The sequence below is a fragment of the Anabas testudineus genome, chromosome 4, assembly GCF_900324465.2.
Source record: "Anabas testudineus chromosome 4, fAnaTes1.2, whole genome shotgun sequence".
In the NCBI taxonomy this organism is placed as follows: domain Eukaryota; kingdom Metazoa; phylum Chordata; class Actinopteri; order Anabantiformes; family Anabantidae; genus Anabas; species Anabas testudineus.
Window position 1 is genome coordinate 19,713,454 of NC_046613.1, and position 23,510 is coordinate 19,736,963.

General features: G+C 40.8%; 1 protein-coding gene across 2 annotated transcripts in view; it reads right to left on the reverse strand.

Annotated features, from left to right (window-relative positions):
* ror1 (receptor tyrosine kinase-like orphan receptor 1) overlaps nucleotides 1-23,510 on the reverse strand; it is a 99,737-nt gene that overhangs the window by 21,410 nt on the left and 54,817 nt on the right. Inside the window, exons 2-4 of one of the 2 annotated variants that reach the window (XM_026346244.1) lie at nucleotides 10,379-10,438; nucleotides 4,548-4,838; nucleotides 4,014-4,047 (exon numbers count right to left, since the gene is read on the reverse strand). In XM_026346244.1, coding sequence (XP_026202029.1) covers nucleotides 4,014-4,047; nucleotides 4,548-4,838; nucleotides 10,379-10,438 — 385 coding nt within the window. The remainder of the gene's footprint in view (nucleotides 1-4,013; nucleotides 4,048-4,547; nucleotides 4,839-10,378; nucleotides 10,439-23,510) is intronic. The other variant, XM_026346245.1, reaches the window with a different exon arrangement.

Here is a 23,510-nt window from a genome sequence, read left to right on the forward strand (position 1 = left end):
TTTATAGAGTCTTCTGCTAAAAATTGCTGTAGGCTATGAAAGTGAAATTTGGCTCTACAAGCAACATATTTCATGTTATATACAGTCACTTAACCTGTTGTTATTATCAAAATATTGTTAACAATTCAAATTGTGCCAAATTCAAATTCAGCAGGGTTGTATACCAAATCCCAACATACATACATGTATGTGGTTTTCTCTAATGAGCATGCTTTGTCAAGAGGGTGGGAAGTCTACATGCAGATACTTAGGAGTTATTAACTGCCTCTGATCTGAGCTTACAGCTAAAACATCTAAACCTCCCGTCAGGTCACACAGCAAATCACACCTGAACGCCATTGACCCTGCACAACCCAGGAATCAAAGAACAACATGCAACCGTGAGCGTTAATGGTGCCATCCTCCTCCCACTCTGCTAACACTGTTTTTCTTTCACTCCCTTCACCCTCCCGCCGTCTCCATCACGGCCTTTTTTTTCTGCAAATGAAGAAAGTGTGGCAGCATACAGAGACGGAGCAAGTTGGGGGTCTAATGTTGGCAGGCAAGACTCGCTCCCCTCACTGTGTTTTTTCTGGTCTTATGAAAACATTTCCAAAGAGAGGGGAGAGGAGAAGATGGAGGAAGGAACATGAAGAGGAGGAGCAAGGGCACAGTGTAAAAGAGAAGCCAAAATCTTTCTCTTTTAAAGTAAAAACTGCTGGCACCATGATGACCTGTAGACTGGAAGTTACAGTAAATGCATATACTGATCAAAACTTGACTTTGATCTGACATGACTGATACAGAGAATAGAAAGTAAGTTTCTAGCTCTAATATTCAAGCACACAAAAACCCCAACCCCCATATTGAAACTACTTGGTCTCAGCTAAGTAAAACACTCTAATCCCTGCTTTGGAAGGAGATTTACTCATTTTAATGTTCAGCATCCAGAGAAACACTTTCATCTAAACTTGAAAATTGCTTCAGAAAACTTTGTGTAATGTGATTTGGACTTGTCTTCAAGGACTTGTGACTTATTAAAGTGCCTTGAATGATTTGAGACTTCAAATTGCACATGCTTTGAAAATTAAAAAAAAAACTCTGGAAGGACTACTTAGAAATGTTAAAATGTTTGTGCTTAGGGAAAAGTTCATGCTTCAACCTTTCCACTATTTTTTCCTGCCTCAATCAACCTCATATCTCCTCCTTCCTGTATTTCCGATCTGCTGTACTTCTCTGCTCTGCTCTTAGGAAGTTACATTGCACACAAGCTGTCTGGGTTGAAGTTGAAACCCCCAGGCTGTCAGGTTTGAGTTTGCCTGCGGCTACTCTCCAAAAACCAACCTGGAGCACACACACTGTAATGTCTCACACCACAGAGTGCATACTTAAGGACACGTGGAGGGGATGGAAATCAGAGTGCTGACCGACGCAAAGGCACTGTGTAGGATACAAAGTTGATGTTATGTTCAGGTCCTGCAATGTGGGTGGCAAGAAATTTTTCCCTAAATTTGTAAGTAATATTTGTGGCTAATTTATCGCAAGAAAATGGAACTGTGCTCGATTGCTTGGGAGGGAGTGCAAATGTGTATATTTCATTTAAGCTGCTAGACTTCTGCACCACGTCTTCTCAAAATCTCTGAATCAAGGAGCAGAGGTTTTGACATTTGAACAGTTGCGGTATGAGGTAAGCTGACACAGGTCATCACATGTCATCATTAGGTGACCCTGTCTTCTAGACGGCTGACTCCCTAAATTTACAGCTAATAATTTGGCTGTGACACTAATGATGAGCAGCAGTGACGATCAGCCCACCACAACCACAGCTCCGCCGCTGTTAAAGGAGGCCCCTGTCTATTTAAATAAAGTCTGTAATGACTGTAATGAGACTCAAGATCGCATGGCTGGGCTCGGCTTGACAGAAACACTTTGCTTTACGAGTTGGCAAGGTGAAAAAACATGCAGAAGAAAAGTTCATTTATTCAAACTTGTAAAGTGTAATGTAGTCTCTGTGTTAATGCAGCGACTAAAGCAGTTTAAAACTTGACACGAGAAGCGTGGCTAAAGCATTTAACTAACACAAAAATGAATAAATAGCATCAACACTGTGGTTTTCGTGGTACTAAGTCAAATTAAAGGAATATAATTCTTTCATGGCATCGAGTTCTTTTATTACCAGCTGAGTCACTTCAGCCATTTATAAAAACCTTTAAAGCTACATAAATGACATCAGAAATGCATCATTATATGTGCCAGCCTGGTCATATAATCCTGACAATCTCTTAATGTACATCAGCTCTCAACATGAAGCATAAATCACATCACATCTATTCTAATCTTCATTTCATTTTCCATTTTAGTTTATTTCCAACATGTGTGCGGCTGTATTGTGAATTGTCTATTTGATGATGCTTTCATTGGAGTGTCCCTCCAGAAATCACATTGCGATTTCTTCGTGAGCCAACTGTCTCATCTTTGAAGAAAGCTGCAATTTAGTTGCACAGGAAATAATCAAAACATGTAAACAAGGGAACGGCAGAAACAGATGTTTGAAAAGGAGCATGCGCACATGCTCAGATGTGTGCTCGCCTCAGTGTTTGTGAGTGGATTTAGTGTCTGATCTTCACTTTGTGCCAACACTTTGATTCACAGAACGCTGCATGGAACGTGGCAGTGACTCGCCGTAATGCGACTAGGGAAAACCATCCCTCTTAACTCTCGATCCTGCGAGAATCAAATGAGTTGGGAAAGTTCATCGAGTTGCATTCCGTAACATGTGGAGACATCAAAATAAAGCAAAGGAAGCTAAATTTTACTGTGGGCATCTACTATAGCATGAAAATGTTTTGGTAAAATATAAGTAATTGATACTTTCTTCATACATTTTATATAATTTCACTGTATTTCCTATTCACAAGAATTAATTTAAATGAATGCTCATATAAAAAAGAAAGAAAGGAACCACAGAGACATTTGATGTGGCAGTATATTAATATATATATATATAACTCTTAGTTATAGAACTTGGATTAATGTCTTATTGATGCCCTGTAATTAGTCCTGTGTGTGAATTTGATAACATCATGCGTCATATCCTGTTTTCCAATTAGACACAAAACAAAGCTGTATTTTATAGTTTTCACTTCATCAGCAGACTGTAAACAATAGTAAAATGTAGGAATGTTGAAACTGTTAACTGCTATTTCATCTGTTTACAGAGACTTTTTGCATCTTTCTCTCTTTTTGTGATCCAGCATTTACGATTTTCAGACATTTTGTTAATGACATTGAACACCACACTTGTGACCAATGTATGATGATGCAAGAGTTCTGTAGGACTTGTAAATATAAATATACGTATAAATCCACTGCCCGTCCAAAAAAAGTCCCCTCCTGGATCTAACTAAGCAAATAGATAAGAGCCTCCCATTGGATAATTACTGCATGGATGATTATGTTTCAGCTGGCAACAAGTTATTTAACCGTAACTGATGCAGTGAGTAGCTTCTCATTTAGAAGACACATCCTGTGGTTGTGGAAAAGATGTTCATCGGTTTCAGAAGGGTCAAATTATTGACATGTATCAAGCAAAGACATCTAAGGAGATTGATGAAACTACTAAAACTGGCTAAGAAGAGAGGCAGGTGAAGTGATGCACCCATCATGCCTAGTGCCTACTGTACAAGCCTGTAGGGGCAGTGCTATGATCTGGGCATGACATATCATTTTCACACATGGATTGGCCACCACAGAGTCCAAACCTTAACCCCAGTGAGAATCTCTGGGATGTGCTGGAGAAGACTTTGTGCAGCGGAGCGACTCTCCCATCATCAATACAAGATGTGAGTGAAAAATGTATGTAACTCTGGACGGGGATAAATGTTGTGACACTGCAGAAGCATATCGAAACAATACCACTGCAAATACGTGCCATAATTACACCTAAAGCCGGTACAACAAAATATTGTGTGTTGTGAGTTTGTGACTTTGCACTGCATTCTGTGAAGTGATGGATAGAGGAACAAGCTACTTACGTTGGCCTTCCTGGCAGAGACGTAGGGAGTGGATCTGGAAAAGAAGACAAGGGGATTTTTTACAACAGGATAAACAATATTACTCCCAGATTTCTCTCTGCACAAGCTGCCAGCTACAAGCAAGATTCAATTGAGATGAGTGTTACTAAAAGGAGCCGGATCTCTCAGCAGATGAACAGAGGATAAAATCTCTGCTTGTTCACTACACAAACTTATTAACCCATAACCTGGAGTGTCCTGTAACCTATAGCTAGAGGGCAAAGGTATGTTCTGCTTTTTCACCGTATTATACAACTCTAGAAGGATTGTAAAAAAAATATTAGCATTAATAAGGGGCAATGTTGTCATTCGTCCAGACGTACACACAGAGAAGGACAGTGGAAAGAAAAGCAGAGCCGAGGACAACGGGTACATATGTAATAAGGTTTTGTAAGTTACTATAGTAGAAAAGGTCCAATTGTGTTTAAGTTTAAAAACTGAATATGTTTATCTTGCAGCTTTAGAGTGCCATGTTGTCACCAATCTAACTCTTACCAAATTTGACAAACAGCACTCCCGTTGTGGACACCGTCCCCTGGCTGTTGGTGGCCACGCACTGGAAGTAGCCTGTATCTGTGGTGTCGAGGTTGCGAATTCGGAGGCGTGATCCATATGGTGTGGACCGGAAAGAGACCCGCCGCGGCTCCTGCATGACAGGGGCGTCGTTCTTCAGCCAGCGCACGATGGGTGGCGGGTTGCCCGACACACGACACGAGAGATCAGCTGTTTGGCCCAGGGAGGTGGTAATGTTGTTCATGGGAGCTTCGAGTCGAATGAAGAGGGGTCCTGGAAGACAGAGGCACAGTAGAGATGAAAGGAAAGAAAATGAAGGCGATAAGAGATGAAAAATGGGCCAGATAAAAGGGCAGAGCACGAGAGAGTGGAAAGAAGTAAGAAAAAAGGCCTAGTGCAAGATTATTGAGAGAAAAAAGGCAAAGAGACGAGGAAGGTATAATGTTGGCCAAGAACTAAGACATAAACTCAAACAGCACTTACTGTAAACCAGTGACATCAGAGCCAGATATTAGAAGAAAAAGAAGATGCTTGTATATGAAAACGTGGTCAAACAGTTCAGTATCCTTAAACACACATATTCAAAACCTAGTTTTGCACGTTATTGTGTGGTTGCCACTGTGTTGACACCTAATTTAGCTTTTCATCATGGCTGCATGGTGCCAAAGGGTTTCCCCCTTGTGTAAGAGCTTATGAGGCAACATCACCTGTGCTGTGGGTAAATCAGCACTACCCGAACCCATTGTAATAACACAGTGTGCCAGGGGTGAGCTCAAAGGGTGCTCAACCATTCTAAATGATTACCTGCATCATCACATTATTCGTCAAGGTAGCAGAAGAAAGAAAACATCTAGAGGGCATCCTAAGTGTTTAATGTGCAGGAAAAACAGTTATGGTAATGTCATTAAATAAAAAAATAAAAAAAAACTCTGGAAAGTTCCTTCGACCCCAAACTAATCTCAGGTATGTAGAAACACTCCCGGTTACACAAACCAGCCAAAACAAACAGGATAAGCACATCCAGGGGAATCTCGAATACTATTAACATGAACTTTAGTGTGTGTGGATAGTGAGGTTCAAGAGTAGAACTGAAGCAAACATAAATGCAAGTATACAAATATTAATTTATATATTTTCTATGTAGTTCAAAAGGATAAGCTAGGTCACCTACTGTATGCACTGAAAATTAAAACGTAATATGCCGGGTCTTGTTCCCAACCAGGATATTTTTATCTACAGTGGCCCTGCTGTCTTCTCCAGAGCTGCTCCCTGTTTTGTGCCCAACATATTCATTAGTTTCTGTTGTTCAATACAGAACACATGCCAAACTAGAATGAACAAACTTTATTGAAGCAGATTTTTACAGAAAACAGCATCGCCTGTGATCGAACAGTACGCACAGCTCATCTGACACCTGTCATGATGCGCGTAAAGTGAGTGCATACAAAGTGTTTGTAAATGGAAGTTGGTTTATTTATCTAGAATGTGTATGTATGCTTAGTGTTCAACACACACACACACAGTCCTCCCTAAAGCCCCAGGCCTAACACAACAGTGTGTTACTAACACGTGTGTGACAATATGAGGAGTCTCCCACCCTCGAACACACTACAACCCCCATTCCACTATCACCTCTCCCCTTTCTCACCCACTCTTTTATCTGTCCTCCTTTAAAGGTCTCCTTCATATGTACACTCCTGTGTCTCCATCTCCAACACTCATTTTCTGTCTTTACCCTTTGCTGCCCGTGTGTGTGCTACAATTTCAGACATACAAAAACAAATCTCACAGATGTTCCTACATACAACTAAATATACAGTATGTATAAGCCTGTCTATTTGTTGTTGTATGACTGCTCTTTTGCAAAACTTACAGAAAAACATCATTAATCGGAAGCTGTTTTACTGTTTGATTGATTATTTGGGTTGAACGTAATTAATTAACAGCCTGGTCAAACTGATATGAGCATAAATTAAGAAGTGAGAGTAATGCCAAAGCACAGATACTATGTATAATGTGGCCGGGAAATTAAATGAAAATATTGAGTGCAGCAGTTTACGCAGTTAATTTCTAAACGTAAGTTGTTTACTGAGCTGTTTTTCTACACTGTACATTTACTTTTCAATTTATTCTATTTAGTCTAGTTATGTTACCATTTGCACTCACTTTAAATTACATGAAACCCGCAATGTAGTGCTGAGATGAAGGACATGACTCTGTTCATTCCATATTAAACATTAGGCCAATCTTATAAACGTTAACAATATTTTGTTTATCACTGTCACCAGCACCTCCCACATAATAAAAGCATCAGCCTGATGCCTGCACGTATGATATAATATCCTGGACATCAGATTTTTTTTTTCATAAGAGGAACTATCACTTGCATCATGTTGGGACTGTCTGGTGTGCGATTCAGGTACAGTACAGAGTGTAGGACATATGTGCACTCACAGCCTGATAGCGTTTGGTGTTCCAAATTGTTGGTGATTTATTAAAACAAACAAAACTGAACCTGAACCACAGATTTGGAGAAATCTTTCACACTAACTAGTATTTATTTTACAACTGTGGTCATTATTTCTTTTGATGTTTCTACTTATTTGGTCAATGGATTTAATTATACAGAGTTATTAATATTTCTGCAAGTTTCTGCATCAGGGTGCTGCTTTAATGGGTGCCTTGTCTCTAGATGATGTAATGTGTGACTCAGAACAGATTGGAAAAATGTTTCCACACTTTTATACTATACTGTCTGTCTCTGGGACTCTGCTCCTATGTACAGTAACTATATAACTATAGTCACCTTTTACCTTAAACCTTTCATAAATAAAACACTCAACATGCACATGCTGACATCAATCACAAAGTGTGTATATATACACTAACTAGTATAACCTAAGTAATTTCTACTGGGTGATACATTTATCTTAATGAGGGTACGTGACAGTTGCCTATGTCTGTCTATGCTTCTGTGGGCGAGTGTGTGTTTTCATTTCGATTTTACATCCCAACTATCAACACAATGTCATGGAGGTCTGCTGGGAAAGTATACACTGTTATGACTGCAGTGGACTGAATCCTGCTTACATGCTAATGCATCACTTCACTGCCTTAATGTGACCGCTGTGTCTGACTATATTACATAAAAAGCAAAAAGGTACTTTATAAATTAAACGAGAACAGTCCGCCTCTTAAAAGATGTTTGTTGTGCCAAAGGTAAGAAGGTCACACAAACTGAGTCACTTTATCACAGTCTCATTAGTTGAGTTGATGGAAAAGAAAATGGTATTTGGAGCTGTGTGCCTGCACACTTCATTAACTGTTATAATAACTGACAATAAAGCAGTGGGGAGAATAAAGAGGGAAAGAAGAGACAAGAGGAGATGATGAGAAGAGAAGTGAGGAGGAGAAAGAGAGCAACAAGTGATTTAGCTGCAAAGATGTCCTGCCAATGTCTGTGTAACAAAGCCACTCTGTATGTAATTGTCTCGTGGTGAGTGTTGTGGTATTTGGCACCAGGAGCAATGTGAAACTCAAACCCGTGCTGTGGACTGTCCCTTTAATGTGGCAGGGAGCTAAATGGTGCTCTGTCATCAGCCTGCATTTTCTTGCAGTGTTTTTGTACAATCCAACGCTGACATGCAGGCACACAAATGTAAACACATGCACACCCACACAGCCGTAGTGTCCACAAACTATACATCCTCAAAACTAGGTAAGTCACACAATACCTGCTATTTTCACCATCAACATTGTGTTCTCACATATGTTCATTTATGTCTACAGAGTAAAGCTGTGCTAGGCAGGCTGCTCGCAGCAGGACACAGGTTCAGAAACCTGAGTGGCTGCACAGCTAACTAAACATACTCGGTACATACACTGAGGAGCTGGGACTGTAGCACTGCCAGCTAAAGGTGAATTTCATTAAAGCTGGGTCACTCTCCAACAGAGAAAGAGAGTGAGGAAAGGAAGTAAGAGAAGAAAAAACACGCAAAGAATGAAACAAAGAAAGAGAGAAGAAGACTAAAAGAAAGCCGGGGGGAAAATGAGTTCATTAAACTATCATCACCTCTGATTCCAGCCCAATAATGAGCCTCTTTCAGCATGAAAACTTCCTGCTACTGATGCATACTGATAGAGCATCGCTACCTGAATGCTGTCTGCGTGGTCAATCAAAACCATTCCCTGCCTGCAGACAAAACAAGTGGAGCAATCACCATTCATCCATCAGATAAGAAACAGATGTTAGTCATGTGGCTGAGCTCAAAAGGACACACTCACACAGACCCACTACTTTGGTTGTGTGCACAAAGCCTTTGTAGGTTTTCATATTCCATGTTGTTGTGGAAAAATAAAGCTGTCTCTATGATTTGTTTGAAACTACTCCTCACTGTATTTATGACTTTTCAACATCCTTGATTGGTCAACATAACCATTATCTTGACTAAACTGCTCAATCATGGCCAAGCACTACTGTCTTCATTCTTGCCTGTGTGTTTAACTCTGTCTGTGTATGTGTACACACAATCTGTTGTGGGGCGGATGTTGTGGGAGAGCTGGATTTCCAACAGATAAATTAAGCAAACCAGACAAAATTAGAGAGCAAATGTTAAGGTCAAGTTCAGAAAATCCTCTTGTTGAGGATCGTTACAATCAGTTTGTCTTCAGGGGGCACTGGGCGGATGTCAGCTCCACAAACCCAGCGTAAATTCAGGAAAGGGGGTGAGATTTGACCGATACAGTAACTCCCTGGGCATGTGTTGAAAAAACATCCAGAAAACTTTATGAATCTGACTCAGTTGTTCCTGCAGTGCTGACAGAAGAATGCCTGTTTTAAATGCTTCCTCCTTGAGGATCTGCTGATCTAAGCCTGGGCAACTCCACAGACAAGTCCATCTTCACCACAAAATAAATATGTTTAATAAACTGGAAAAGATCAAGCAAAGGAAAGAATAAACGGGCAAAATCTGCGCAAGACAGCCAAGAAGTCTCTAACGCATTTTCATCTGTGCACTGCATCCAACAGTGTGGGGTATTCGACCAGGTGGAATGCATGGTAAATGTGAGCTGTTGACAAATTTGTTCTGGACAAGCCAGTAAAACATAGAAGCCACGAAGGACTCCAGGAGGGTCCTTTGTGAGTGGGCAGCTCTTTGTTGCATTTGCAGAAACCAGTATGATGAAGCAGATTAAACTGCGGTGGCTGTGTATGTTCTCTGCTAGTTGTCTGCACAATGTGAGAAACAGCAACTATAGTTCCTGCTACTTTATCTGTGATTAGCAGTGGTCAGGAAAGATATTCTGGCATAGCCTAGGATCAGACATGTGAATCACAGATTTAGAAAAGAACTGCAGTTTAATGGGCATATGTACGACACCAGCACACTTTAAAGCTCCACTGGTAGCATTTGACCAGTAAGAGTAACTGAACTAGGTCAGTGAAAGATAGAGGAATGCAGTGCTGTCCCGTCCTGTGGCTGTACTTCCACATGCTGAGCAGCTCAGTGTGTAAGTCCTTCCATCGATTACTGTATCGTCTACTGTGCAGTGGCCTGCATGGAAACAATTGGTGTTGTCAGACCTGTTTAAAGTGACCATTCACAGACGACGTGTTATTTTCAACACATCACCGAATGTAACTTCAGACAACACATGTGAGGTTACAGTTCAACGCAGCATGTTTTAAATGCTTTGTGAACACATCATGTGTTGCATGTAACACGTATTTGCGAGTTTTGTTGGAAAAAGCCAGAATATGCTGAAACTGAGCTCTGCGTTTTGTGAGTATGTGTTTATTTGTGTGCATTTACCATTACTAGACATGTTCCATGTGGAAGCGAGCAGGGTAGGGTCTTGGGGAAACTCAGACCCTGTAAACAGAAGAGATGGAGAAGACCATTAGCATAATTCTGACTGAGTTCTATCAAACTAAATTAAATAAAAGGTGATGTTCAATACTTTGATTATATCCACAGTCATGAATTAACCCCATAAACATGCTGCTGGACAGAGTCAAGAGCTGCCCAGTGGTCTAATGTGGGGAAATATCCTTTGACAGATAGGATTGACAATTAATGGCACATCTTTTGATTGTATCAGTTTTTTTCTTCACTCAAATCCTTAAACGTATGTTAAACAAAATGAAGGAAACAGTGATTGTTGCCATGATTTCCCAGTTCTCTGTGATATAACTTAACCAAGTTTCTGGAATTGAGTGAGAAAAACAATGTGTGGAAACATCCATGTTGAAACGAAATACCGGTGTGGTAGCAACAGCAGAAAATAACTACAGTCTGAGAATTTAAATTACCAGCTAAATGCTAAACACACCTGGAGGTCACTCCAAAAAGCATTTCCATTCACAGTAAGTCAGACAGAGCTGAACAACATGGTTAACATCAGAATGGTGGCAATATACAATACTGCAGCCTCAACACTGGGATTAAGATACAGGTTCCCCTTTTTATATGTTCAACTCTACTGGTGAAAACATGGCATATTTGCTAGGGGTAGATCAAAGGTTTGAATGTATAACAGGGAGCCTATCGGCGAGCCGTGTGGACCTAATGCTGCATTATTACCAGCTGACGACAGAACATTCCTCTGCTTTTCATTACAACAGAGAGGAGACAGAAAATGGGCTCCAGTGTGCATTGCCACAGGTCACAAGGTGATGCTTGACAAATGAAAAAGCCTCCACAGGATTTAAAACACGCAGGATGGACAAGGATGGAAACTAAAACAGTTATGAGTAGTAGTTTTATTCTGAAACACACATAAAGTAGAAAAATGTATGTGAAACCTTTGGAATTTCATGGTTTTCTGTATTAATTTGTCATAAAATGTGATCTGATCTTCATCTAACATAAATAAATAAATACATCTGATATTTTGAGAACACTGATAAAAACCTCATAGTGCTAGTGGAAACAGTATAACCAATAATAACCAACAATAATGACCTCAAGTCTGTTTCCACCTGAAGCTGGAGAGGGTTCAAAGTGATGTCAAAGACTTTCGCCAGTCTACAGTTAAACAATCTACAAATGGAGACACTTTGGGACTGTGGCTACTCTACCAACAAGTGGCCATCCAGTGAAAATGACCCCAAGAGCACAACAAACACTCATTAATAAAGTATAGAAGCAACCAAAGATTTGAAGGCATCATTAGAACTGGCTTTGGGCCTGCTTTGCTGCATCAGGGCCTGGCCAGCTTGCACTGATTGGTGGGAAGATGAATTCCCAAGTGTATAAAAACAAATATTTAAGTCTTAATAAAGACATGAAAGATCCACATTACTATCTGTTATTATTTTAGGCACATTATATTTGTTAATACTCTTGACTCAGACATAGGTCAGATCATGTTTTATGAGAAATGAATGCAGAAAACCATGAAATTCCAAAAGGTTCACATACTTTTTCTTGCTTCTGTCAATCAGCAATACATCAGTGATTTGTGTTGCGTTAACCCAGTGTGCCCTGTGTGCGTTTTTGGTGCTGGCTGAGATACTTTAACATGATGAATGAGCAAATGGCTGCCTGCCAACTAAGGCCATGCACCCTACATTCACAAGTACAAGTATACACGCCAGCATATGCACTGACACAACTGTATGCCTGCAGTAATGTACAAATCTAATATGGACTCAATATGTTTAAATAGTAAACCAACATCATAAACATGTTACATTGCTGAATTACCAACCTGAAAAGATTCTGGGATTATGTTTGTGCCATGCAGAGTGACAGTCTCCTTGAGTGTGAGGAGAGCGAGTCTGCGAACAACAGGACCAGGCGCCTGCCACAGGGTCATGTTAATTGGGTGATAATGTGCTGTTTCACGCATGCTGTGTCAGGATGGTAACGACTATGTGGTGGTGCTCGTGAAATGAGCTGTGTTAATGAGGGCTTCTGCACCTGTTAGTGAGGGAGTTTGGAGGCTCGGCGACTGGCTCATAACAACCGGCTGGCATTTTTATGAGTTATGGTGAAGATTTCTACAGATCTGTAGCATGTGATAGAAAGAGATCTGTGTGTTCACTATGTTATCTCTTTACTAAACTGGTATTTAATTTGTATTCACACAATAACACATGATCTCCACTACCTTCACTCAGTTATCTCCTTCTATATTTTTGCTTACACAGTATTTCACATACTTCTGTCTTGCACAAGTTAAGCTACAGTATGGATCCTAAGTAAGGGAGTCTTGGCCCCAAGCTAAGTCTAAATGTTCTCTGTGTCCTTGGTTCATAGACCCTCTTCATAGAAGAGCAGAGCTTTGTGGTTCACAAAGGACGGAGGAGAGAGGACGTTGCAGCTCAGTAGCTTCACTAACACAAAGCAAGCCAAGTGCAGCCAGGTGAGAGTTCAATAGAGGGGGTTGGACACTGGATTAAAGGGGTAATGGGCAGGAGGAGGGAAGGAATTTTCAACATAATGGAGGAAAGGCTGACCAGCTTCCCAGTTCTCTATGGTATGACTTTAACATGACATTAAGAAAAGTTTCCGGTGAGCAAAATATGTATAATAACATACCATGCAACTACAGGTTCAGGAGAGGTCTGATACTGCAAGCTGGTTTGTTTCTATATTGGTGAACACACTGATCAAGACGTGATTTCAGTGATATTACATGTGCAGATATGACAGTTGACCAAACTGACAAGCGGTAATTCACTCATTACTTTCTTTCCCCTTATTTCTCCTCTATTTAGGTCACATCTGTTAGTTCTCTTTCACCGAGACAATCATATGGGATATCTGGGACGAATTGCAGAGTAATTTTGAGATTAGCTTTCTAACGTTACTCAGCAACGGGGGGAAGCAATTGTATCGGGCTTATTTGTTAATGAGGGGCTAAAAATAGGAACCTTCACAGTGCCTGTGTCAGTTTAGATCAGCGGTTCTCGCAGTTGTGGTTTTGGATTGTGTGACTGTGATTGGATCACAATACTGATTCTAATGCTTCCCCACATGTTAACTGGATCTGAGTATTACGAGGATCCTCATCTGACAATATTAATCACTGGTGAGGATGAAAAGTTGTAGATCATAGCAGAAGAAACCGTTGCTGTGGATTTCCTTAGGTCTGAACTGGAATCCTCATCATGTGCGTACTACGTGTCTATCTACGTCATACATGGGCATCACATAGTCAAAGGCAGACCAGTCAAAACTGGTTTATTTAGGTCACTAGCAGTTTAGGTTGCCTACATCTTAAAAAAAGAGTAGTCATAAGTTTGCATGAAAACTTACCTATTTGTATAATCTTTGTATTTGTATAATAGGTGTTGATGACTTTACTGGCATCTCTTCATGTGTAGAGTGCTGGTCGTGGGTCCCGTTTCATTTCAAATCTGTTTCGTGCTGTATCTCCAAGCTACCCTTAAATTGTCTGGCTATTATTTCACATCGCTTCCACTTTAACAGACACGAGCCAGCTTCCCGAACATTTTTTGCACTGATACCATCTCTGCATATTGGGTTTTATTGAAATCATGATTTTTACAGCTGTTAAAAACTCAAACTCTGCAATAATTTCCCTTGAAGCAAAAAAAACTTAGGTCTGGGTTGTGCACATACTTTCATAGCATGTAAATAGTAATATGTTGAAGTTCAGAGGCCCTTTGGGAATAACACATCAAAAATTGGATGTCAGACAACCTTTATTACGGTATCATTTTCTCCCCATGGCTGGCATGGCATATTTCATACAACTGAACGTTCTGAAACCTCTTCTCTCATTTGCCACTCATTTGCCACCCTACTCACAATAAACACACAGCAAATGGTTAATGCCTTTGAGAAGTCCAGACATCAACTCTCCCCACAGAAAGTTCCACAAGAGCAGCCTCTGATCCCCATCCAGCTGTATTTGGCTTACGATGATAAAAATCACGCAGGGACATGAGCTTAACCCCTATAAAGCTCTGAGAATTTGGTGTGACTTTAGTGGGACAGAAGCATATGGGAATTAGTGCAGAGCTTCAAACTCTGAGGCATGGGAATGAGGGAAAGGAATGAATAGGACAAAGTCAGAAAGAGGGAGCGTTAGAGGTTAAAGCAGAACCAAATCAGAATTGTCCAATCTGAGCAGTTATGCGTAGCCACTACAGTAATATGCAGTTATATGGTCTAGGGGGCTGTGTTTGGAGCCAGAGTGGTTGGTGTGGTGAGTGAGACTGATGAATGAGTTCTCCCGCTCTGTTATTAGGGACTCTCCCACGGTCGTCTTGCATCCTTATTAGCCGGAAAAGTGACCTAATTCAGGGGTTATCTCTAAGAACAGCAAACCCATTCCATTTTGACAATATAGCTATACAGTAGTGACAGCCTTGCCCTAAAGAGGTGACAGATAGATGTACATACAGTGGATGAGGAAAATTCAGGAATGAATATCATTTCCTTCTCCAATTTGTCTTCACTGGATCTCTCTTTTCATTCAAGTTTCTGCGTCTATTCCATTCACTCACTTTGTCTTTTCATCTGTCATTTTCAACTTAAAATGCTTGGAATTTCTTGCACAAACCACAGTCTCATCCCGTTCCCTACTGCATGCTACTCTAAAGGAAGCGGTCCAAGCTTTTATACGAGCATCTATTCCCTCCATGTGCACAGTTTTAAGAAAATAAGAAGAGTGAATCAAAGAGCTAGTGTGAAAGTACTGTTGCAGATTAAGTACCATAAAGGGCCTCAACTGCCTTAATAAATTATTAGTACAATTAAGCTAAAGACTGGAAAATGAGCAGAAAGTTGGAGTCTTGGCCACAGGACAGGGATGTGAGAGGATAAAGATTTTTCATGCCAAGTGGCAGAGAGAAAAGTGACAAGTTGAGAGATTTGAGGGAGAAGAAAAGTGACGGAGAGCAGTGAGAGAGAGAGAGAGAGAGAGAGAGAAGGGGAATTAAAGATAAATGAAGGAGAAAGGACCTGGAAAATGTGAGAGTATAGAAAAAAGACAGCAAGAGAGAAAATGAAAAGAGAAGCTTCATAATAAAACCAGAGAGAAGGCGCTCGTAAAATCAGCTTTTTAAGAAGTAGGCTTCGGTCCCAAGAAGTAGAGTGCAGATTTATTTTGGCTGTAGATTTTATTTCCTGTCACTGTATCAGATGTAAATTACTGTTCACACTGGTCATACATGGGCATCACATAGTCAAAGGAACTGCAGCCAGTGGGAAGAATGAGATGGAAATTAGCTTCGTGACAGAATAACTGGTAGTAGATGTTGATTTTAGTCATTCAAATAAAGGGGTTGTTCCTATTTTTGTCATTGTTCCTGTTTTTGCCCTACATATTGGCTATAATCTGGACAAGGCATTCTGAAATGAACTTAATGACATATTGTTGACAATGTTGATCTCTGGGAGTTTATTAAACATATATTTGAATGTCTGAATTTTTTGTGCTACCAATTTGGCAAGAAAAAAAGACAGAGAGGACAATCAGTGTTTGATAAAGGACAATAATGTGAACCCATGCATGCATGTGTGTGTGTGTGTTCAGGTGCTTGTTCCCAGGCTCAACTCGAGTGTATAAGGGAATAAAAGCAGCCCCAGTTAAGGGACCGAGTGTTCACCTGAGGACATCATGGCCCAAAGAACACAGGAGCTACTAACACACACACACAGAGCACCATGCATTGCCTCAGAAAGATCTACCCTGTAACCTTATAAGACCACAGAAGAGTGAGCGAGAGAGAGGGAGGGAGGGCTGGTATGGGGGCTAGGAGCAGAGATGTGAGCTGTGTAGATGAGAGGAGGCTGTTTGACAAGGCCGTTCACATATCAGAACAACATTCAGCAGAACACAAGTGAAAGAAAGGCCTGAAATTACAACAGGCATTTTGCTACTACAACACACAGAAGAGCTGCTGCTTCACCTCCAAAAATAACACCGAGCTGAGCAGGATCGATATTTTAAGTCAACTTAACTTAGCTGCACTGAGTTTGGATTTACAGACTGGGCCTAGAATAAAAATCTTGTTACATCTTGGCACACGCTCATTAAAACAGACATGTGCCCTGTTTCTCTTTAATATTAAGGAACCTAATGTCAAGATGACAAAGTTCGTCTTTAAAAAAAACATTTTTAAACAGCTGTGTGCTCTAAACAGTGACATGGAAATCTATCAAATGTTAAATCTTGACTCCTCTTCAGAGGCTTTTTCAGCCACTCCCACCGCTGTTGAGCCCCCTTTAAAAAGCAGCTTGTGCACTACTGAAAATTATTCCACAGCATTAGGCTCGCAGTGACAACTGTTGCTACCCAGCATTCCTAAGTCCAGGCTGGGGATCATAGCTGGGGGGACAGCAGTTTTTCGAGTGCATACGAGAGCCGCTCTTAAGTTGGAAGAGCTCTGTTTAAGTGTTCATGCACGGTTGCAGGTCTGTGGCAGACCCTGACCTCCGACTTCTTTGAAGGTAACAGGCAAAACAAGAATTTCCATAGAGCCATCAATGGGGATTTACTTGTCTAAACCAGTATTTAAATGTCATCTCCCAGTCTCCGCCACCACTCTACCTAACCACACGACACACAGAGGCAGGGGGCTTCCACTGTGTGCACTGAAACCCAATAGCCGCTTCTCTCCCTCAACAAGGCCAAATTGGGTAGCGTGCAAATGCCAAGTCATAGTGAAAACGTGAATATCACGACAGAAAAAGCATGAGGCCTGGAGACAATTTTGGTAGCACTGTAAAGTAAGACATAAATATGAAGTAATGTAAAGAATGAAAAATAGGGTGAGAAAACATGATGGTCAGACTGCTGAAGCATTCTTCCAAACTTACTAAGTGCAACATCACTGTGATGATATGAACATGTAATCATTTTGCAGGATTCTGCTGTTGGTGTGAGTAGATGATGGTATTAGGCAGCAGGATGGTGTAGTGGTAACATCACCGCCCTCCATGCAGCAGCCCTGAGTGGAATCTCTACTGTGGCCTACCTCCAGTAGGGGTCTTTATGCAAGACCCCTGCTTTTGCCCAGTAAGTTGCCCTGTACCTTGTAAATCGCTTTCGATAAAAGCAAGACCCAAAACTAAATGTAAGTATTTCCATGATGATGATATAGATCAATATTGGCAATGTTTTTGTAAAAATAAAGGGATACTGACCCATCGGTGGCTAACATCTCAACTCTGCTGATCTTTCAACTATTCAACTCCACACGTTTTATTCTTAGTTTGTCTGGATTTCTGAAAAATTAAGGCTGGAAACACTTGCTACAACATGTGCTATGACTCTTGTTAAGCCACAATCCATCTAAAACATTTGCTGGATTTGTCATGACAGAAATTTTGTTCTTGGAGTGACTTCATGCTGTGCTCATGGATTGGAAGAAGCCCTGTTTGGCCTCACAGGTTAAAAAGTTAATGCACAAGCCCCTGCTGTCCTTGCGAGGCTCTGCAATGGAAACTGCACTGATGTATAAAGTCTGGTTAGGCCATTTTAGGCGAGGCTCCCCTCAGCTCACGTTACCGGTGGTGTAAGCAGGCTAGTGAGGAATGTGCACAAGCATGTTACCACCTACTGAGCAGCTCATCTGTTTTCACCTGACAGGTCTAGTACAAGAGTGCGAGTGTGTGCATGCACTCAGCTTTCTGGAAAACCTGTTTGCTTCCAAGCAGACAGACTGAGCCCTGAGATCTTGAAAAAAATCTGAGGAATAATCTGTAGAATGTGAATAGTCATCACACCTGCATGTCTTTTGCAGTAGATGTTCTTATTTGTGCCCTGTGTATAGTATTTCTGGTCTAGTGTTTAATAATGTGAAATGAAACATTATGTACGTGTTGAAGTCTGCGTGTGTCATGGTTTAGGTGTGGAAATGTGTAAGACTGAAGACCTAAAGTTAAAGTCAGTCAGCCTGTCTGTGTGTGGGACATTAATATAGACGTCTTACTTAGCTTTTCGTACGTGACTTTTCTGTAAATAGTGCATCATGTGTGTCAACAGTGTGGATGGTGTGAATAAGACACATGCCATGTTGCATGCCTTCTTGTGACTGTGTGTTGGACAAAAACCTGTGTGCGTATGTCAGCTCAGGTGCAGCCATGGACATGTATTTACTCCATAAGCTCATTGCCGGCATTCCTAGATTCCTCGAGGATGACAAATTCAAAAAGAGAGGCACGAGCAGTGGAATCTGGGAACTCCAGGATTATGCCGGTGGATTTCAAACGTGACTCAGATTTAGACATCATGTGATTGCAGTCGAGAGAGGTTCCATTCCAAAGTCATTCTACACATCTATCAGTATTTCCTTACTGGCCGGGCTGAATGTCCCCTCGTCTGCAGGACGTATATTGAGTGAAAAGTGTTAGCAGGCTGGATTAAATCACTGGAGAGTTTTTAGGTCAGAGACTATAAATGAAACACAGAGCATGACCATTTCAAGCTATGGATGTTTAGATTTAAATGACACGTCAGGCACAGTGATGGTGTAATTTGGAGAACATTAACGTTATTAGCCACAGTGCTGCTGGTCTGTCTTCCATCAGGTCAGTGGTCACGGTTGATTTGACTCTAAAGCGTGAATGAATTCATACAGACACACACACACACACACACACACACACACAGATGCAAAAACCCATACACATCAATGTGTGTATCCAAATAAAAAACATTTTATAAGCCATATAATATAATAAAATCCTTGTGGTCATGCTTTTTAAAGGGCTTACAAGTTTACAAGTGTTGGGAACGACTACTAACAACTACATATAAAAGAAGCTGCAAATTGAAGTAATGTCACTTAGGAAAGTTTCCGCTGTGGCCGATGCTACAAGTTAGAAAATGAAAAGGTTTGGGCGTATGGAGGAATGCAGAACTGAAGTTAGTTGCTCATGCTACACTACTATATAAGATAATAAACCTGAAAAATGGTTCCATTGTAGGCTGGCTCTGGCCCTTCTGCATCATTTTTTATTCATTGTAAATCTGACAATGTCATAGTAGAACAATGTAAAATCCTTTTAAGCTCTATAATTTCAGTCAAGAACTCAAAAGCTGATTTAATCAGCGTGGTTTGCAAATTTTCCCATTACTACCACTTTACTAAAGTAAACAGGTTGACCTGATTTGTTAAGACAGGCCACCGATTGCTGAATTCTGTCTATACAGAAAAACTATACTGAATAATTCCAGGATGCTTCTGGGAAATTGGGTGTGAGACATCGTGTCTCCATCAACCCATGACTGTGAGATCTCGGCTCTCAGTGGCTGACGTTGTCGGATAAACTCAGCCACAAGAAATCTGACTCCAGGCCAAAGTCAAGTATGACAGGGACGGAGAGAAGCTGAGCCAGAGATAAAAACAGCACAAGTAGAGAAAAGAAAAAGAGTAAAACATATCATAGAGGTTAAGACAGAAAGAGATGAAAGTACGAGAAAAACGCGTGTGCAAGAAACATTCATTCCAGTAAAAACGTCTTGTGTTTTTCTTTGGTTTTCCAGCCCTGTGTTGAGGACCAAGTCTGAGCTGCCAACAGCAAGAGACTGAGTCAAACAGAGAACCCCTGAACATTTCCAGCACGCTTCCCTGTCAATCACATCAATGCTCTACGGGAACCCTCTCCTCGTCCCAGGTTAAGAAAATAAGCACCAACATTCCTCAACCTGTTTGGAGTCAAACGTAGCCAACTAATGAGGACGACAGGAGGATGGTAGAGAGAAACGGACAGGACGAGAGAGGTGAATGGGGGATAGAGAAGTGAGAGATTTGTGTCCTCTGAGTGAGAGCTGAGAACAAGCCAGAGAAAATCCACACTGTGAACGTCCAAAACACTTTCCACTAGTGCACAAAAAATATTTAAAGCCAGGAAATTCGACACAATTTCCACAAAACTATACCACGAAACACAGACACGTATATTTTAGAATGTGTGGAGACGTACAGACTCAGATTGGACAAATATTACTGAATTAGCGATGTGACACGCATTCATTCGAGATGTATTACAGTATTGTTAATGTGTGTAAAATGAATGCAGCATCGCAGGATGACTCAATCAGCATCACATGTGGAAAAAAACGGAAAGTGGTCTCATTCAGTGGTAAAACGTTGGTCTTATGAAAACCAGTGGCGATGTAATACTACAGCAAGGTCATAGTTTAAAATGCAGTGTCCCTGTTTTAAAAGAGTTTTACACCAAACATGCACCTGAGTATTCGACACCTGTTCACACACTAGACTGAGGTGTCAGTTCTGTACAGTACAGTAACTACATGCAACACTGGCATCTACACAAACTGGTGCAAACTAGTAAAAGTAAAACAGGCCAATAAAAGAACTACATGGCTGCAGCTCAGATGGCATTTCTTAACAAACTGTGACATAGAGGGTTACAATTCTGGAAAAATACTTTTTGCACAACACTGAGTTTGTAATATACTCTGTACATTTAACAGCCACTGGAATGTTATTTCCACCAGAAAAAACAAACTTCAGACAATGTGCTTCCACTTTTTGAAAGGCTAATTTGCTGCAAACATGCTTGGTAAATAAGGGAAGAGTGTAATTTTGACTGTCAAGAGCTGGATTCTGGCTTTGTCAATCAGCCCTTCTAATCCAATGTGGAACTAAAGCGCTCCCAAACTAAATCTGAAACCTGGTTTCAGCTTGCAGAAAACAACTGCACATAATTGTTCAGCAACAAGTACACATGTAAGAGAGGATCCAGGTAATTCAGTGGCCTCTAAGTCTCGCTTTATGGAAAGGATTTGTCACTGAATTGTGAAATTTACCCTTCTGGCCTAATAAGTAAAAGACCAGATGGACCAAAGGTGAGTACTGTGTGTTTGAATGTACATGCAAGAAAGATTCCCTGGTTTCTGATTCCGCTTCGACTGATCCCTGTGTCAAATAGAAGGAGGAGGGAGGACAAAGGGGGGTTGGGACACCTGCTTTGGATATGCCTTTAACTGGGGGGAAAAATAGAGGGCGGCAAAATGTTTTAAATGCATAAAAAGGGAAAAGAGAGGGAGAAATGTCACAAAGTAAGTAAGTGATGATATATGGTAAACCTCATGTTGTGGGAAGCCCTTTGAAAAGAAACACAGGCAGGACTTTTTAACTGTAGGTTGGGAATCGTCAGTGTGCGAGGAGGAGAAGAAAAACAATGTGTGAGGAAAGAACATGGAGGAAAAGGGGGCACACAGGATTTGTGTGGAGTGATGAAAAGACAGGGATGACCGATAGAAAACCCAGCATGGAGAAAGAAACCATGGCAGCTGAAAGCCAATGTAAAGAAGGAAATAACAGAGAGAGAAATATTTGGTTAAAATATAAATGAGTCTGGTTTTATGTTCCTGATATGTGCACAGTGCTTGGTTCAGCCTACCCAACCCAACCCAACCATCGAAAAGCCACGAATGTGGATAAATTATACCGTGAATGTTGATTATTCATTTGTAAATTATACGAAAGCAGCAATTTTTAAGCTGTTACTAAAATTGTATGCTATTACTCTCATCAGTCGTAATTTACACCAACAACACTTCATGATACGTTAATGATATTTTATGACAAAGAGATCCAAAAAAAAACAAAAAAACAAGCATGATGGATGTAACATCGTGCCTTGCTGTATTTGACGTAAGTTTCCATTGGCTGCAACTGTGTGTTGATTATGAAAACGTTTCCACCCAAAGACATCACTCTGGATTGAACACAGACAAGTTTAAAGAAGTAGACGGGGTGGGGACAGGATTTAGAAAGTCTCAATTTTATTAGAGGGAGCAAAATGCAGAAAAGAAGGCATAAATAAATGCCAGCGAGAGAGACAAAATCTGCCACAAGACACAAAGACGATCACAGTTCTTCTCAGATTTCCAAAGCTTGCAGTAATTTCCATTTCACCAGATGACTGGTGCGGGGGCTGACTAAGCACACCTTGTAAAGCATCCCAGCTTACTTCTTTACACACAGTCTCACTTCACCTCCCATAAACCCGGCTCTCTCAAACACACACTTCATAAGTGATCCACCTCCACCCCAGACGATGGAAAGGAGGATAGGCAGATGGCGGCTGAGGTGTTAAAGGAGCGCTACAGGCACAAAGATCTCTATTGTATTACCTCATTTCCTGTTGACAATGTCCCAGGTTGCAAAGGTGAAGTCTTCATGAACTTTCCTGAGGGCAGAATCCATCTCCTACACACCTTCGTGTTATTTCTTGTTTCTTCTTACTTTTGGTTTTTGCTCCTTTGTTTCTAGACTTTCAGCATTGTCGTTGAAACATACACTTTCTCACATACTAGAGCTGCAATGGTGAACAATTAATCACCAGTTACTTTGATCATTATGTGTTTGTTTTTTTCCCCCAAATCCTCTGCCTACCACATCTCAGGTTAATATTTTCTGGTATTTGTTAGTATTGTATGAAAAGCAAACAGATTATCTTTGGAAGAATGGGCTTGGCTGATTTATGACAGAATAGAAGGGGTGTCATTTTTTACTCTTTTTTTACCCATCATCAATACAAGATCTTGGCATAAAATTAATGCAACTGGAATAAATGTTGTGACAATGCAGAAGCTTATCGATGCCACAGCGAATGAGTGTAATCAAAGCTAAAGGCGGTCCAACTAAATATTAGAGTGTGACGTTGTTTCTTTGGACAGGCTGTGTATAATTCTTCAAATGTAGTGAGCTGTCTGAAACTATTGTTATGAGCAAACCCGCATATGTGTGTGTGCGAGTTGATGCATGTGTCGTTTCAATGTATGTGTGAGAATTGGCAGCAGGTTCGGCGACTCTGGCCTTGATTAGACGTCTTTTTCTCTTCCACGAGTCGCCGAGTGAAGCAGTGAATTACGCTGCCATCTCAGAGGAGTAATTGTGGACACATGCAGCCCTAAAACCTTCCTCCCTCCGTCCCTCCCTCTATCTTTAGGTCAAAGCAGCAATAAGATCAAATGCTCTCCTCG